This window comes from Dromiciops gliroides, chromosome 1 (assembly GCF_019393635.1).
Source record: "Dromiciops gliroides isolate mDroGli1 chromosome 1, mDroGli1.pri, whole genome shotgun sequence".
Taxonomy (NCBI): domain Eukaryota; kingdom Metazoa; phylum Chordata; class Mammalia; order Microbiotheria; family Microbiotheriidae; genus Dromiciops; species Dromiciops gliroides.
Genome location: NC_057861.1, coordinates 59,783,561 through 59,800,284, shown reverse-complemented (window position 1 = coordinate 59,800,284; position 16,724 = coordinate 59,783,561). Strand labels below are relative to the sequence as shown.

The window sequence follows — 16,724 nt, the reverse complement described above, 5'->3', positions numbered from 1 at the left end:
TTTGAAGCTAATGCCTGCACATAACTTGCTCTTCTTCAGGAAAGACACGTTGAAGATAAGAATATCAACGAAAAAGCTGAGGCTGGATTTATCAAGAGACTTACTAGCGTCCACAACTTAAAGCTTAATTGGAAGAATACTTTTAAAACAATGAACACCTATGGATTACCAATCCTCATGTATACTTTTGGCAGTGTAAAGTGAATGGCAATGGATGTAGAGAGGGGCTAAACAAAAACTTGTATACTATTATACAGAGCTCATCACCTCAAGATTTCTGTAGAAAGACTTGCAATTTCCTGCAAAATGGAGGAAAAGTATTGATAGTCTCTGAGTACATGATAAACGGGCAAAAATTTAAAGATACATTTCTGGAACAAACAACCCTACAAGCAATAGTAAAGACCAACAACAGGCATCTACCAAAGGATTTATTGAATGTAGTTGAGAGTTCTCTCCAGATAGAGGCCATGAAGTGATCAAAATTCAAGAGTGGAATCCATAGGCCCAATCAACAGTGTGTTAACAAAGGTGTGTTGAATAAATATTCACAAGTCAATTTGTTTATAGAAACAGAAGGGGTTTATGATAGTTCTTTAGGATCATATCATTGCCACCCTAGACTATTTTTTACAAACGCAAGCCATTCTTATGGTAAAGATCAAAAGCAATAGAAACAGAAGTTATGTTGAACTCCAAATATACTCTCAAGTTCTGGGCCTAGCTCTTTCTCAATCCGCAATAGCTATTCAAGGTATGTAGTATATACTGATGAATGAAGTATGTCATAGTCTGAGCGCTATAAGTTTTTCATTTTTTAATTTTTCCAGTGAAGATAGACTTATCTCTTTCACTGGGTTCTATGAAAAAAGTAATAATATTCTGAAATTGATAAGGCAATTTACAAAGCACATTGCACACATTATTTCATTATGTCCTCCTAATACCCCTAGGAGGTAGACAGTTCGAGCATTGCTGTCCTTAGTTTACATAAGGGGAAACTGAGGCACTGAAAAGTGAAATCATTTGCCCAGGGTAACACAGAAAATAAGTGGCAGAGACAAGACCTAAACACAGCTATATAAAATGAAGGAGTTTCATAAAATGACTTTTATGATTCCTCCTGTCTCCATCATCTTCTTATTGTAGGCCATTTCAATTCAAAGTACCTTTTTACTTGGTAGGGATGGGTAGAATTTTCCCCTGAGTTAGTTGCCAATATTGGCCAATATTATGTGTCTGCCTGTTTTGTATTATTATTTATCATTCATTATTATTGTTGGAATTTAACTTATTTGACTAGAGATTGCTTGAACCCAGAATGTCATCCTGACCCCAGTAATTCTCCAGAAATGCCAGAAATGGCTACAAGAAATTTTGGATTCCCCTAGATCCTGAATCTACCCAGAGTATCCCTGTTTTGGATCTCCCCACCTAGATTTTATTTTGGGTCCACCAAAAGCCTGTGTTTGGGGTGACCCCAAATAGATTGACCTAACTACTGATAGACATCTCAAACTGCCCTTCTCTTAGAGACTACTTCTTGTCTACTTGAGACCAATCAGGCAAATGTTCTTACTCCATTTTCTAAATCATATATACTGTAAACCTTCCAGAGCCTGGGTGAGGGGGAGCCATACTTCCTTCCAGGATTGTTCTCCTCTACCAACTGACCTAATAAATTTCTTTCTAAAACAATTTCATATTTCAAAGATTTGTTCTTGCAAACACATTATTACAATAGAAATTCCTTGAGCAGAAAGATATGTTTCTTGCTTCTTCTGTATTTCTTCCTCCTCAACTAATACCTGCCCCTAAGTGTTCTTCACAAATTTACATTTTCTCTAAGGACCATCTATGATGCAGCTTTTAATTATCACACCTTCAAAACAGAACTCAGGGTTGAACAAACAATGAACCTCACACAAGATGGTATCTCTAGTGTTATTAATCGCTGGGTAGACTAATGGATTGGCAGTAACAGACATATCCTAAGTCAGGATATCAGTAAAGACAGAAGAGTAGCAACCCTTCCACAGAGTGAAAGTTGACCATTTCACTCTATATCTACCAACTACTTTTTGTTACATCAAAATAATAAGTGTAGTAACTTGTCTTTTAGAGATGTCTTGAGGGTTAGAGTTTTTGAGGGAAGAAATTGCTGAAGAAGACTTTATTTAGGGCATTCTTCAGTTCCTTGTTCCTCAAACTAAAGATGATAGGGCTTAAGAAGGGAGTAAGAATAGTGTAGGTGATGCCCATCAGGGTGTCTCCTTCAAGGGATTCAGGAGCCTTGGGCTTTAGATAGATAACAGAAGCAAAACCATAATGTACCACAACCACAGTGAGGTGGGAGGCACAGGTAGAAAAAGCTTTGTGTCGGCCCTCAGCTGAAGGAATCCTCAAGATGGTGGCCACAATGAAGGCATAGGAAATGAGGATAAGGAGGAAGCAGCCCAATAGGGCTGTGATACAGAGCATTCCTACTCCCATGGCCACAGCCCAAATGTCCCCACAAGCAAGCTTCACCAAAGGGGGTACGTGACAGGCAAAATGGTGGATCTCATTGGGCCCACAAAAATGCAAGTGAAAAATGGCGAGGGTAACCACCAAGCCCATTATCATACCACCAACCCATGAGGAGACCACCAGCCAGGTACAACCCTGTGGGCTCATGAGCACATTGTAGCGCAGAGGGTGGCAGATGGCCACATAGCGGTCATAGCCCATGACTGTGAGAAGGAAAGAGTGGGTAAAGCCAAATGTGAAGGAGAAAAACATCTGGTTGGCACAACCCGAGAAGGAGATGACATGTTGAGTAGAAAGCAGGTCTGTGAGTAGTCGTGGGATAATGGCAAAAGTGTAGAAGATTTCTGAGATAGAGAGTGCACATAGGAAGAAGTACATGGGTGTGTGGAGACTCCGCTCACTCCGGATGGTCAACATGATGAGAAGGTTGCCCAGCAGTGTGAACAAATACATCAGCAGAAAGAGCACAAAGAACATCAACTGAAGCCGAGGAAAGGTAGAGAAGCCAATGAGGATGAACTCAGACACTGCGGTGTGGTTTGGCCCCAACATGGAGGCTATGGAAGAGTTGGACATGAGAAAAACAGAATTATCATAGAATCATGGACTCTGTGAATTCCAAGGGGCCTCAGATGGTATCTAGTCTGGCTACCACTCAAAGCATGTATTCCCTCTACCATATCCCCAAGAAGTGGTAATGCAGTTTCCAGTTAAAGACTTCAGTAGGAAGGATCCTACTTCCAGGTGAAGTAGTCCATTCCACCTTTGGACAGTGTGAATTATTAGGAGATGTTTTCTTATATCCAGGCAAAATCTTTCTGTGTAACAATCTTTACTGAGCCCACATTTGCTTTCCTGGGGCCAAGCAAAGGAAATCTAATCCCCTGTACAAATAAACACTCTAAAGAACTTTGCAAATCTTTAAGTAGTATATGAAAATTAGTGATTATTGTGGTGGTTATGATACTGAGGATCATGATGCTCTGGGCATTTTCTCTGGATGTACCCCCATGCTTGGAATGCTTTCCCTCCTCTGCTCCATTTCCTGACCTCCTTGGCTTTCTTTAAGTTTCAACTAAAGCCCTCTCATTTCCTGGAAGCCTTCTCCAATCCCTCTTAATTCTAGTGCCTTCTCTGTGTTAATTATTTACTTTTTATCCTGTATATAACTTGCTTGTACATAATTGTTTCCATGTTGTTAGGTCCTTAAGGGCAGGGACTGTCTTTTGCCTCTTTTGTATACCCAGTACTGTTGTCACAGTATCTAGTAGGTACATAATAAATGTTTATTGATCGATATTGATGACAGCCTTTCCAAAACTTGGAGACAATTTCCAAGTTTCCCTTATGTCTTCTCTTCTGTGGGCTAAAACATCAATGTTTCTTCCATGACAAGGTTTCCAGAGCTTTTATCATTATATAAAGTGGATATCCCTGTCCTAGATTTTTTTTTTGGACAGTTTCAGTTGGGGAGGGTTTTGTTCTCTAGCTGGGGAATGGCAACAGCATTCCTAAAAAAATCCAGCTGAACAGTCTCTTTTAATCAAGGAGGATCCCAGACCTTTCCAGGGATTTAGTGCTCTAGAAATACTTGATTTCCTCCAAATTAAGAAACCTGGACTCTAGACTCAGCACCTCCACTTGCTAGCTGTGATGCTGGGCAGGTAACAGAGAAAAGAAAAGGTTTTCTCTACATCTTTCAGGGCCTCAGGACATCCACAAAATAAGATAATAAGCTTTCCCTTGTCCTCAAAAGGTATTGCTGCTCTCTTGTTTCTCAAAAAAAACACTTTTGCCTAATTATGTGTATAGAGGGTCTAGCTTCACTGTCCCCACTAGAATGTGAGTTCTTTGAGGACCAGGCTTATTTCATTATGTATCCTCAGCACTTAGCACAGTGCAGTGCAATTAATACTTATTTGTTTAATTGAATTGAATTGAATTGATGGAGACATTATTCCCTTTTGAGGCTCTATACTCTTTTTGCATAGCTCTGATTATGGAGAAAATTTTCCTTTCCTTGAGCCAAAATCTACTCACTGCATCTTTTATTCATTGCTCCTAATTTTGTCTTTTGAAGACAAAAAAGAGCAAGGCTATTCTCTTTTCCATGACAACCCTTAAATGATGTGAAATATGTCCCTTTGATGAATTCAATTCACCTAACCGTGGTGAATTATATTCCATGGTACTGATAGAACTAGAAATGTGATTGCTTAGACATCACCAATATTTTTGAAAGAGTATGGAAAATGGGAAAGAGTGGTGATCGAAGAAGAGAAAATACTATCTCAGCTTTCAAAAGGAGGAATACAACAGATTGTCAACTCTGGGGAAAAGAGTTTGACTTTGATTCTTGAAAAAATCTTATTCTGAATCATTAAAGAGATGATGGGCAAATATCTAGAAAGGAAAAAAAGAATTACAAAGAGAGCATGGCTTCATCAAGATGAGGTCATGCCACAGAACAATGTGCTGAAATCATCTTCTAACCAAGAACAGCTTGGAAGGTTGGAAGGAGGGAGCTGCTGTGCTGAGACAGGAGTGGAGTCACCCTGACACAGATCCAGTCCCAGGAAGGCCTCACCAGAGAAGGAGACCCCCCAGAGCCTCTGAATCAGCTGAAACGCCAGAAATTGCTCATTATGTAGGGGGTTGAAAGGAGGAAGAGAACATGCATTTCTTAAGTATCTAATATGTGCCAGGCACTGTGCTAGGTGCTTTTAAAATATTATCTAATCTGATCCTCACGATAACCCTGAGAGGAAGATGCTATTATTATTTTCATTTTAGGGTTGAGGAAACTGAAACAGATAGAGGTTAAGTGACTTACCCAAGATCACACAACTTGTAAATGTCTGAGACTGGATTTGAATCCATGTCTTCCTGGCTCCAGACCCACTGCAATGCCTAGCTTCCCTTTTGGTGGGGAAACTCATATTGAAAAATGAAAGCAATGTAAAAACAAAAGATCTCAATAAAACAGTTTTTAAAGAAGAAAAGGGAAAATGAATAACTTTTAAAAATAAAGCAAAAGAGAGAAGTATAGTACAAGGAGCCCTGCACTTGGAGGCAGAAGACCTAGGTCCTGAGCTCCAGCCGCACTCCATTATTAGTTGAATCAACATGGACAATTCACTTCCTCTCTTGGGGCTTCCATTTTCTCACCTGTAAAATGAATATGATTCCTCCTGATGGCCAGAACCAAAGAGAAATTTTTAATAGCTGATAAAAGTAGTTGTTAATGGGGGCAGCTAGGTGGCACAGTGGATAAAGCACCGGCCCTGGATTCAGGAGTACCTGAGTTCAAATCCGGCCTCAGACACTTGACACTTACTAGCTGTGTGACCCTGGGCAAGTCACTTAACCCCCATTGCCCCGCCCCCCCCCAAATAGTTGTTAATATCAATGTCAGTGGGTCACAAGGTCTCCAATGGAGTCATCATAAGCAGTGCTCAGGAGCTTCATCTTGTAAAATGCAAGATAAGGTGTAGGAGACATTTTTGGGCCAGGGGTCAAGGAGAAGAGAGAATGGTGAAGGAGCAAAGGATATGGATGTCTTTCAAAGACTAGATTATTCATTTCTGTATGAAGAGTGACACCATGTCACTATTAACATAAAGATTCCCTTCCTTCTTCTGCAATGCTATGCTGATGAAGAGGAGGAGTTAAGGAGTTGGTCACCCTGCTCCCCAGTCCTGACCTCCCTTCTTTTGAGTTCCAGGCCCATATCTCCACCTGAATGTCCCACCAGTACATCCATCTCAACATTCCCAAAATGAGTTCATTATCTTTCCCCCAAAACCTAATCCTCCTGTTGCCTTCATGATTTCTATCTGTTATAGAACCCTTCACCCCAACACCCACATTCCAAAGCTTGGGATTATCTCTGACTCTTCCCTCTCCCTCATCTTCCCTATCCAATCAGTGACCAAATATTGGGAATGCTATTTCTACAATGCCTTCAGCAACTGTCCCCAAGCCCCACCATTCATATTGTCCTATTATGGACTTCATTAATACCTGCCTGAATTCTTGCCCAGCCTTCTCCCAGCTCCCTCTACCTGGATGACCTATCTCAGTTGTTCCCCATCTCAGCAGCCCAATTTAGCAACCCCATTTTGGCAGCCTCCAAACTAGCTATTATCAGTGACCCATGTTTCATCTCAGACATTTCCTCAGTTTTGTCTGTCCTCTCTGTCATTCACATCAGCTGCCCTCCTCCCTTCAGTGTCTACTTTGCATTTTACTCTTGTAACTTTCCCTTTTACATTTCCCCAGCTTGTCATCAGAACATCCCTGTCTACAGATGACTTCCCCTCTGTATGCCCCCTCATGCCTCCTGCATTAACTTACCCCTCCCCAAACACAGAAAGGGACACCGAAGGAACCCCCTCATTTTATACATTATCAATTGGAGGCCCAGAGAGGTTAGATAAATTGCTTGAGATTATGTAAGCAGTTAGTGTCAAACTTGGGATTTGAACTCAGGTCTTCTGACTAAATCCACAGCTCTTCACACTACCAGTTTTTACCCTTCCTTGTCCTTTAGAAATAACTCATCTTCCCACTTTCCAAAGGAGAAACCCTTAGAATAATTGTAAAATTACCCCATTGGAAAGTCATCTAGCTCATCCCATAAATGAACTTGCATCCCCTCTATTACATCCCCAACATAGGGAATCCAGCCTCTGCCTGATGATAACTAGCAGCAAGGAGCATCTTGCTTCATGGGGAAGCCAAATCTGCTTAGAAAGATTTGAGGATTTATTTTGTTGTTGTTATTGGTGTTTTGTCTTTTGGGGTTTCTTTTTGTTTGGTTTTGGTTTTTGGTTTTTCATTTTTAGGACCTAAAATTTTTAGGAACTGAGTTTAGAGTTTTTGCCTTTCTACAACTTCCTAGCTCTGGCTCTGGGGTCAAGCAGAACAAAGAATAAAGCAAATCCTTCTTCCACAAAATAGACCTTTGGATACTTGTTGAGAGAATTTTGGATACTTGTTGCCTGAATCTTCTCTTCTTGACAGTGCCACCCCAGAAAATCATCCAGTGCCCTCACCATAACCACCACCCTCCTCTGCACGCTTCTCAATTTATTTATGTCCTTACTAAATGACCTCTAAGGTACCCTCTTGCTATCCCCGCCCCCAACATACAACCTTCTATAGTCTATGGTCTAACATGCCTTTCAGTTTTGACATTTTATAGGTTTTTCTCCCAAGTTCTCTCCTTTCTATTTTTAATATTCTAAGCCCTCTTCTGATTCTAACAAAGTATATTCTAAGGTTCATTTTTTTCTAAGCTCTCTTCTATATGTGATGTTCTAAACTCCACATGCTAAGGATCCTTCCCTCCCTGACAGTCCGTGTTCATCACCATAGGTGGCATCTGGAGGGACCCTTTATGTCCTTTCTGGCTCCTATCACATCCTACCTCTGACTTTCTGCACTAACCAGCCAAGTACCCAACACTCACATGGGACTGGATAAAGACTGAGAATGCCTCTTCCTTGCTGCTCTCCCTCACACCCCCTAAGAGACCCTGTTGGGAATCTGTTCCAGCCACAACCTCTGTCCTGATGCAAATTTGCTGGCTTTCCTGTCCTCCTGAGTCCATCTTTTGTCACTTTCTGGAACTAAAGTCTATGTGAAAATCAGACTCCTCTCCCTCCTGCTATCCTTACCCAGCTCTCCCTCCTCACCACCACCCTTTACAGGCTTGGGAAATCAGAGGAGACAATCCCCTTCTTGAACTGAGGGGAAAGAAAGATGGCTCACCTCGGGGAGGGGTGGGTCTAGAAGCCTGTGGTCACTGGATGGGCCTCCAACCAGCCCCACTTGCTTCTGTCTCCCTCAAAAGTAAGACCTTTGGATTTGAATCAGGGCTTGCCCCCAGAGCAAGGTAAGGTAACCCCACAGGTCAGCCCCAGGCAAGGAGGGTAGAGGGAGCAGAACAGTCCATGTATATGGCCTGGTTTGACACAACCTTCTTCTTTCCCCAGGCCAAGTATACTGGAGACAGATGTGCAGTCCACCTTCCAAAAGAGACCTCAGGGAGGCATGACAAGAGACACGGGTTCACTCCCACTCCCACTCTAGTTCCCCCTGCTGCCAAGGGCAAAGTAATTAGGCTAAGGTACTCTTAGGGGACACTCAGAACTTGCTCAGGCTTGAGCTCCAGTGATTGGGACTCTGAGGACTGTGAATCAGGGCCCCTGGATCCCAACCCTGACTACCTGGACAAGTGGGTTCTTCTGGGACACTGTGTGTATCCCTGGGACCAGCCCTGCTGTCCAAAATGTCATCTCCACCCAAAGGTGAGGCACTTCCTCCTCACTCGCTGTAGTCCTTCAATTTTTAATGCTATTTTCTGGATAGAAAAACTTCAAAAGGGAGTCAGCAGCACCTGGGGAGAGAGGAATCACAGAGTCTGGGCTCTTACAGAGGCCATAGCACGACTGAACATTGGGAAGATATTTTATTTTTTTAAAAAGATTTTATTTTCCCCCCAATTACATGTAAAAACAATTTTAACATTCATTTCTTAATACTTTGAATTCCCAATTCTAGCCCTTCCTGCTTCTTCTTCTCCCTCATTGAGAAGGCAAGCAGTTTGACATAGGTTATTCATGTGCAGTGATACAAAACATATTTCCATACTAGTCATTTTGTAAAAGAGAACACAGACAAAAAAAAAAAAAAAGAAAGTTTTTTTAAAAGTATGCTTTGGGGGGGCGGAGCCAAGATGGCGGAGGAGAGGCTGTGACTCCCACAAGCTCCAGATAAACCCGTCCATTTACACCCAAATAATGCCGTAAAAATCAAAACCCAGAACAGCCTAATGCACATAAGAACAGAGTGAGGCTGTTTCTCCGCAAAAGAGGGCAATTCTGATCACCTACTGATCAGGCTGAACAGCTCAGCACGCAGTCCGGACCCAGCCAGGGACAGTGCTTCCAGCACATGTCAGAGTCTTCAGCACCAGCAGCTTCTGAGGCTCTGATCACGGACTGGTGAGGGGGTTCGGAGGAAGGCTGGGGTGAAGTGGAGGCAGTATCTACTGGAGTTGGGGCAAAGTGCCCTGGGTCTGAACCAGTGGGCTGAATGGAGTGGTGGTGGCCCAGTGGGGGAGGGGTAAAAGCACGCCAAGCTTCCGACCATAGAGAATCAGAGTTCAATCAGACTTCTGTTTCCAGGTCAAAGAGAAAGCGGCTGTGATTACTCACAAGCCAGGCAGGCTGAGAAGAAGCCCAGTCACCCCCTGGGCCACGCTGTAGCATGAACGGTGTGTCCGGGAAGCAGCACTACACTCTGAGGAGTAAAAAGCCAAGAAACAGTAAGCCAGGATGAGTAGGCAGAGAAAGCAGAAGACCATCGAAAACTTCTTTGGGGGAAAGGTAGACCACAATACATCCTCAGAAGAAGATAATAATAGGGTCAAAGCTCCAACATCCAAAGCTTCCAAGAAAAATATGAACTGGTCTCAGGCCATGGAAGCTCTCAAAAGGGACTTTGAAGAGAAAGTAGGAGAGATAGAACGAAGATGTAGAGAAAGAGAGGAAGGAATGAAAAGAGAAATGAGAGCAATGCAGGAGAGTCATGAGAAAAAAGTCAACAGTTTGAAAAGCCAAATGGAAAAGGAGATTAAAAAACTGTCTGCTGAAAATAATTGCCTAAGAATTAGGATTGAACAAATGGAAGCTAGTGACCTTATGAGAAACCAAGACACAGTAAAGCAAATCCAATTGAATGAAAAAATAGAGGGCAATGTGAAATATCTCCTTGGAAAAACAGCTGACCTAGAAAATAAATCTAGGAGAGAGAATTTGAAAATCATTGGACTACTTGAAAACCATGACCAAAACAAGAGTTTAGACACCATCCTCCAAGAGATTGTGAGGGAAAATTGCCCTGATATTCTAGAAGCAGAAGCTAAAATAGAAATTGAAAGAATCCACCGATCACCTCCTGAAAGAGATCCCAAAAGGAAAACCTCCAGGAATATTATAGCCAAATTCCAGAACTCCCAGGTCAAGGAGAAAATATTGCAAGCAGCTAGAAAAAATGAATTTAAATACTGTGGAGCTCCAATAAGGATAAAGCAAGATCTAGCAGCTTCTACATTAAAGGACCGGAGGGCATGGAATATGATATTCCAGAGGGCAAAGGAACTGGGACTACAGCCAAAAATCACGTACCCAGCAAAACTAAGCATCATCTTTCAGAGGCAAACATGGAACTTCAAGGAGAAAGAAGACTTTCAGGCATTTGTTATGAAAAGACCTGAACTGAATAGAAAATTTGACTTTCAAATACAAGACCCTGGAGAAGCATAAAAAGATAAACAGGAAAAAGACTTCATGAGGGATATTAAAAGATCAAACTGTTAACATTCCTATATGGGAAGATAATACAGAGGACACAGATCTGAACTGAATACAAAGGGATGTTATGTTTTGTTCTTTGTGGGGTGTCTTATGTATGGGGCCGGATTTGGGCTTGGGGCCTCCTGGGTCCAGGGCTGGTGCATTGTCCACTGTGCCACCTAACTAACCCATAATGACATCCTTAAAATAGGGTTGAGGTGTAGGAGAAATAGACTGGGGGAGGGGGAAGGGGAGAGATGGTCTGGGGAGAGGTTGTTCACATGAAGGAAACAAGAAAAAAGCTTATGGAGGGGAGGGGAAGAGGGGGAAGGAATTGGGGAGTGATTGAACCTTAATATCATCAGAATTGACTCAAAGAAGGACTAACATACATACTCAAGTGGGTATAGTAATATATTTTGCCCTGAGGGAGGGGAGGGAGATAAGGGGGGAGGGGGGGGGGAAGAGGGGAAGGAGGGAAGGGCAGATTCTGGGAGAGAGTAGTAAAAAGCAAAATACTTTCAAGGAAGGTGAAGATGTTCCGCATAACGGCACAAGTATGAAATATTGAATTGCTTGATTTCATAGGGAGGGTTGAGGAGAGAGGGAGGAAGAAAATTTGGAACATAGAATTAGCTCAAAGACTTTAAACTCATCAGAGTTGGCTCATGGAGGGAATAACATTCACACCCAGTTGGGAGGAGTAATCTATTTAACCTTATAGGAAAGTATGAGGGGAAGAGGATAAGGAAAGAAGGGTGAAAAAAAAAGGTAGTGCAGAGTAGGGGAGGGGACAGTCAGAAGTAAAATACTTTTGAGGAGGAATAGTTTAAAAGAAGATAGAAAATAGAGTAAATATCATGGGAAGGGAATAGGATGGAGGGAAATAGTTATGATGACCTTGCTGGGCTAATATGAAGAAAATTCTTTGTCAAGTTTAAGGTACATTATTTAGGTTATGATGAACAGGATACTATTAGAAAAACCTGGAAAGACCTACATGAACTGAAGCAGAGTGAAATACACTGTATACAAAATAACAGCAATAGTGTAAAATGATCTGCTGGGAAGCATGTGGTTATTTTCAGCAAGGCAATGGTCCAATATAACCCTGAAGGACTTATGAAAATGGCAACCCATCTACAGAGAAAGAAAGTGATAGTATCTGAAATAGATGGAAACACATTTTTTTTTCTTTTCTTTTTTTTTTCTTTTTTGGTGAGGCAATTGGGGTTGGGTGGCTTGCCTGGGGTCATGCGGCTGGTGGGTGTTGGGTGTCTGGGGCCGGATTTGGGCTCGGGTGCTCCTGGTTCCAGGGCTGGTGCTCTGTCTGCTGTGACATCTAGCTGCCCCTGGAAACACATTTTTTAAAAAAATGTTTTTTCTCTTTGACAATTCCTCAGTCTGAAGTTTTGGGAGTTTTTTGACTGTTTTTTTCTCACAACCTAGCTAATGTGGGAATGTTTTCCATGACTACTCATGTATAATTTATTTTGAAATGCTTGAGTTCTAGTGGGTGGGGGGTGGGAATAGAGGAGGAAGAGAAGTTGGAACAATTTTTTTTAAATTGATGTTAAAATTTGTTTTTACATATATTTTGGAAAATAAAATTCTATTAAAAGTATGCTTTGATCTGTATTCAGACTTCACCAGTTCTTTCTCTGGAGATGGATAGCATTTTTTCATCATAAGTCATTAGGAAGAGTATTAGATCATTGTATCTCTGAGAATAACTAAGTCATTCACAGTGGTTCATTGTAATTGCTGTGTACAGTTTTTCTCCTGGTTCTGCTCACTTCACTTTGTATCAGTTCATGTAAGTCTTTCTGGGTTTTTTTCTAAGATCATCCTGCTTATCTTTTTTTTTATTTTAATTTTTTTCACTAAATAGTATTTTGTTTCTTTGCAGTTACATGTAAAGATAATTTTCAGTATTGATTTTTATAAGATTTCAAGTTCCAAATTTTTCTACCTCCCTTCATTCCCTCCCCCTCCTCAAGACAGCAAGCAATCTGATATAGTACAATATATCAGTGTAATCATATACAACATATAGTACAATCATATAGTATAACATATAGTACAATCATATTAAACACATTTCCACATTAGTCATGTTTCAAAAGAAAAATCAGAACAAAAGGGAAAAAACCATAAGAAAGAAAAAACAAAAAACAAAAAAAGTGAAAATGGTATGCCTCTGTCTGCATTCAGACTCCATACCTTTCTGTGGTTGTGGATAACATTTTCGCTCATAAGTCTTTTGGAAGTGTCTTGGATCATTGTATTGCTGAGAAGAGCTAGCTATCATAGTTGATCATCACAAAATGTTGCTGTTACTGTATATATTGTTCTACTGGTTCTGCTCACTTCACTCAGCATCAGTTCATATAAGTCTTTCCAAGTTTTTCTGAAATCCACCTGCTCATCATTTCTTATAGCACAATAGTATTCCAGTACATTTGTATACCAAAATTTGTTCAACCATTGTCCAATTGATGGGCATCTCAATTTCTGATTCTTTGCCATCACAAAAAGAGCTGCTATAAATATTTTTGTACTTGTAAGTCATTTCCCCTTTTTATTATCTTTTTGAGATACAGACCTAATAGTGGTATCTCATTCTGTTAAAGAGTATGCATAGCCTATTGGGCATAGTTCCAAATTGCTCTCCAGAATGATTGGATCAGTTCACAACTCCACCAACAATGCATTAGTGTTCCAATTTTCCCATATCTCTTCCATCATTTATCATTTTCCTTTTTTGTCATATTAGCCAATCTGATAGGTATAGTAGCACCTTAGTATTGTTTTAATTTGCATTTCTCTAATCAATAGTGATTTAGAACTTTTTATATGATTACAAATAGTTTTAATTTCTTCATCTGAAAACTATGTGTTCATATCCTTTGGCCATTTACCAATTTGGGAGTGATTTGTATTGTTATAAATTTGATTCAGTTCTCTATATATTTGAGGTATGAGGCCTTTATCAGAAGCACTAACTGTAAAAATTGTTTTCCAGCTTTCTGCTTTCCTTCTAATCTTGGTTGCATTGGTTTTGTTTGTGCAAAATCTTTTTAATTTAATGTAATCAAAATTATCCATTTTTCTTTTTCATAATGTTCTCTATCTCTTGTTTGGTAATAAATTCTTCCCCTCTCCATAGATCTGACAGGTAAACTATTCTATGTTCTCTTAATATGCTTATGATATCACCCCTTATGTGTAAATCATGAACTGGATTTGACCTTATTTTGTTAAACGGTATGAGATGTTGGTCTATGCCTAGGTTCTGCCATACTATTTTCCTATTTTCCCAGTGGTTTTTGTCAAATAGTGAGTTCTTATCCCAGAAGCTGGAGTTTTGGGGGTTATCAAATGGTAGAGTGCTATAGTTATTTACTATTATGTCTTGTGTGCCTAACCTATTTCTTAGTCAGTACCAAATGGTTTTGATGATTGCCACTTTATAATATAGTTTTAGATCTGGTATGGCTAGGCCACCCTCCTTTGCATTTTCCCCCCTTAATTTGCTTGCTATTCTTGACCTTTTGTTCTTCCAGATTAATTTTGTTTTTATTTTTTTCTAGCTCTATAAAACAATCTTTTGGTAGTTGGATTGATATGGCACTGAATAAGTAAATTAATTTTTAAGTAGAATTGTCATTTTTGTTATATTAGCTCTTCCTACCCATGAGCAATTAATTTTTTCCAGTTGTTTAGATCTGATTTTATTTGGGTGAAGAATGTTTTGCAATTATGTTCATATTGTTGGTGGGTTTATCTTGGCAGGTAGATTCCCAAATATTTTATATTGTCTATAATTATTTTAAATGGAATTTCTCAATCTTTTTCTTGCTGCTGGCCTTTGTTAGTAATATATAGAAATGCTGATAATTTATGTTGGTTTATTTTGTATCCTGTGACTTTGCTAAAGTTCCTAATAATATCAAATAGTTTTTTAGTTGATTCTCTAGGTTCTCTAAGTATGCCATCATATTGTCTGCAAAGAGTGATAGTTTTGTTTCCTCCTTGCCTCTTCTAATTCCTGCAATTTCTTTTTCTTCTCAGAGCTCTACTTAACATTTCTGGTACTCATCATTTCTTATAGCACAATTGTATTTCATTGCAATCATATACTACAATTTATTTAGCCATTTCTCAGTTGATGGGTGTCCCCTAAATTTTGTCTTGGTTCCATTAAAAGAGCTGCTATAGGAGCCAATATGGCAGAGGAAAGGCAGTGAACTCTCAAACTCATGATAGGATTGCTCCAAAAAACATCCAAATAACACCATGGGAAAATGCCCAGAGCAGCAAAACTCACAGAACAATGTGCTGAAATCATCTTATAACCAAGAATGGCTTGGAAGGTCAGAAGGAGGGAGCTGCTGTGCTGATACAGGAGTTGAGCCCAACTCCACAGTCACCCTGACACAGATCCAGTTCCAGGAAGGCATCACCAGAAAAACAGACCCCCAGATACTCTGAATCAGCTGAAGCACCAGTTTTGTCTAGAACTAAGCTCAGTCTGGTGAGAGGGCTGAGCCCTGGTCACGGGGGAGACTACAGGGGTCTATGCTGGTGCTGAGGCAGAACTTGGATTTTTCACCCCTGCTGAGAACCAGGAGGTAGGCTTGAGTAGCAGTGGCATAGGCGGGGGAGGGGCACAGGCTTGTTGGAGCTAACAACCACAACACACAAAGCTGGTTGATTAGCAAGTTGGTCTGGGGTCATCTATGGACCAGGGAACAGGCCAGGTGAGTGAAGAACCTGATCCTCCTTAAATCATACCACCTGGGACTTCTTAAGCTGCAGCCTGGAAACAGTGCCCCACTTTAAGGAGCTAAAAGTCAAGTAAAAGAAAGGCAAGAGGGGGCAGCTAGGTGGCACAGTGGATAGAGCACCAGCCCTGGATTCAGGAGGACCTGAGTTCAAATCCGATCTCAGACACTTAACACTTACTAGCTGTGTGACCCTGGGCAAGTCACTTAACCCCAATTGCCTCACTAAAAAAGAAAAGAAAAGAAAGGCAAGATGAGCCAACAGAGAAAGGTGAGGACCATAGAAAGTTTCTTCAGTAACAAGGAAGACGAAGGGGCAACACCAGAGGAAGATGTCAACATCAGGGCCCCTATATCTAAAGCTTCCAACAGAATTGGCTCAAAGACCTCAATCTCATTAGAATTGGCTCAAGGAGGGAATAATATACACATTCAATTGGGTGGAGTAATCTCTCTAACCCTGCAGGAAAATAGGAAGGGAAGGAGATAAAGAGAGAGGGGCAAAAGAAGGAAGGGCAGAGTGGGGGAGGGGACAGACAGAAGCAAATCCCTTTTGAAGAGGGATAGGATGAAAGAAGATGGATAATAGAATAAATATCATGGGGAAGGGAATAGGATGGAAGGGAAGCAGTTAACAGTAGGAATCATGAAAAAGAGAAAAAGGGGAAAATTGTACAAAAATATTTATAGCAACTCTTTGTGGAGGCTAAGAATTGAGAATCAAGGGAATGTCCATCAATTGAGGAATAATGGAAAATTTGCGCAATATGATTGTAGTGGAATGGTATTGTGCTATAGGAAATTACAAACAGGATGATCCCAGAAAAACCTGGAAAGACTAATGAACATCGATGTATAGTGAAGTGAACAGAGCTGGGAGGACATTGTGCATAGTGACAGCAGTATTGTTCAATGAGCAATTGTGAATGACTTAACTACTCTCAGCAATGCAATGATCCAAGACAATCCCAAGGAACTAATGAGGAAGCTTACTATGCACCCCCATAGAAAGAACTGATAAAAAGAACACTTGTGGATTGGACAT

General features: G+C 40.7%; 1 protein-coding gene across 1 annotated transcript; it reads right to left on the bottom strand.

Moving 5' to 3' along the window:
- Positions 1-2,136: 2,136 nt before the first annotated feature.
- LOC122736017 (olfactory receptor 10H1-like) lies at positions 2,137-3,084 on the bottom strand. The gene has a single exon (XM_043977990.1). It carries the CDS (start codon positions 3,079-3,081, stop codon positions 2,137-2,139), a length of 945 nt encoding a protein of 314 aa, XP_043833925.1. The 5' UTR covers positions 3,082-3,084.
- Between the last annotated feature and the right edge of the window lie 13,640 nt (positions 3,085-16,724).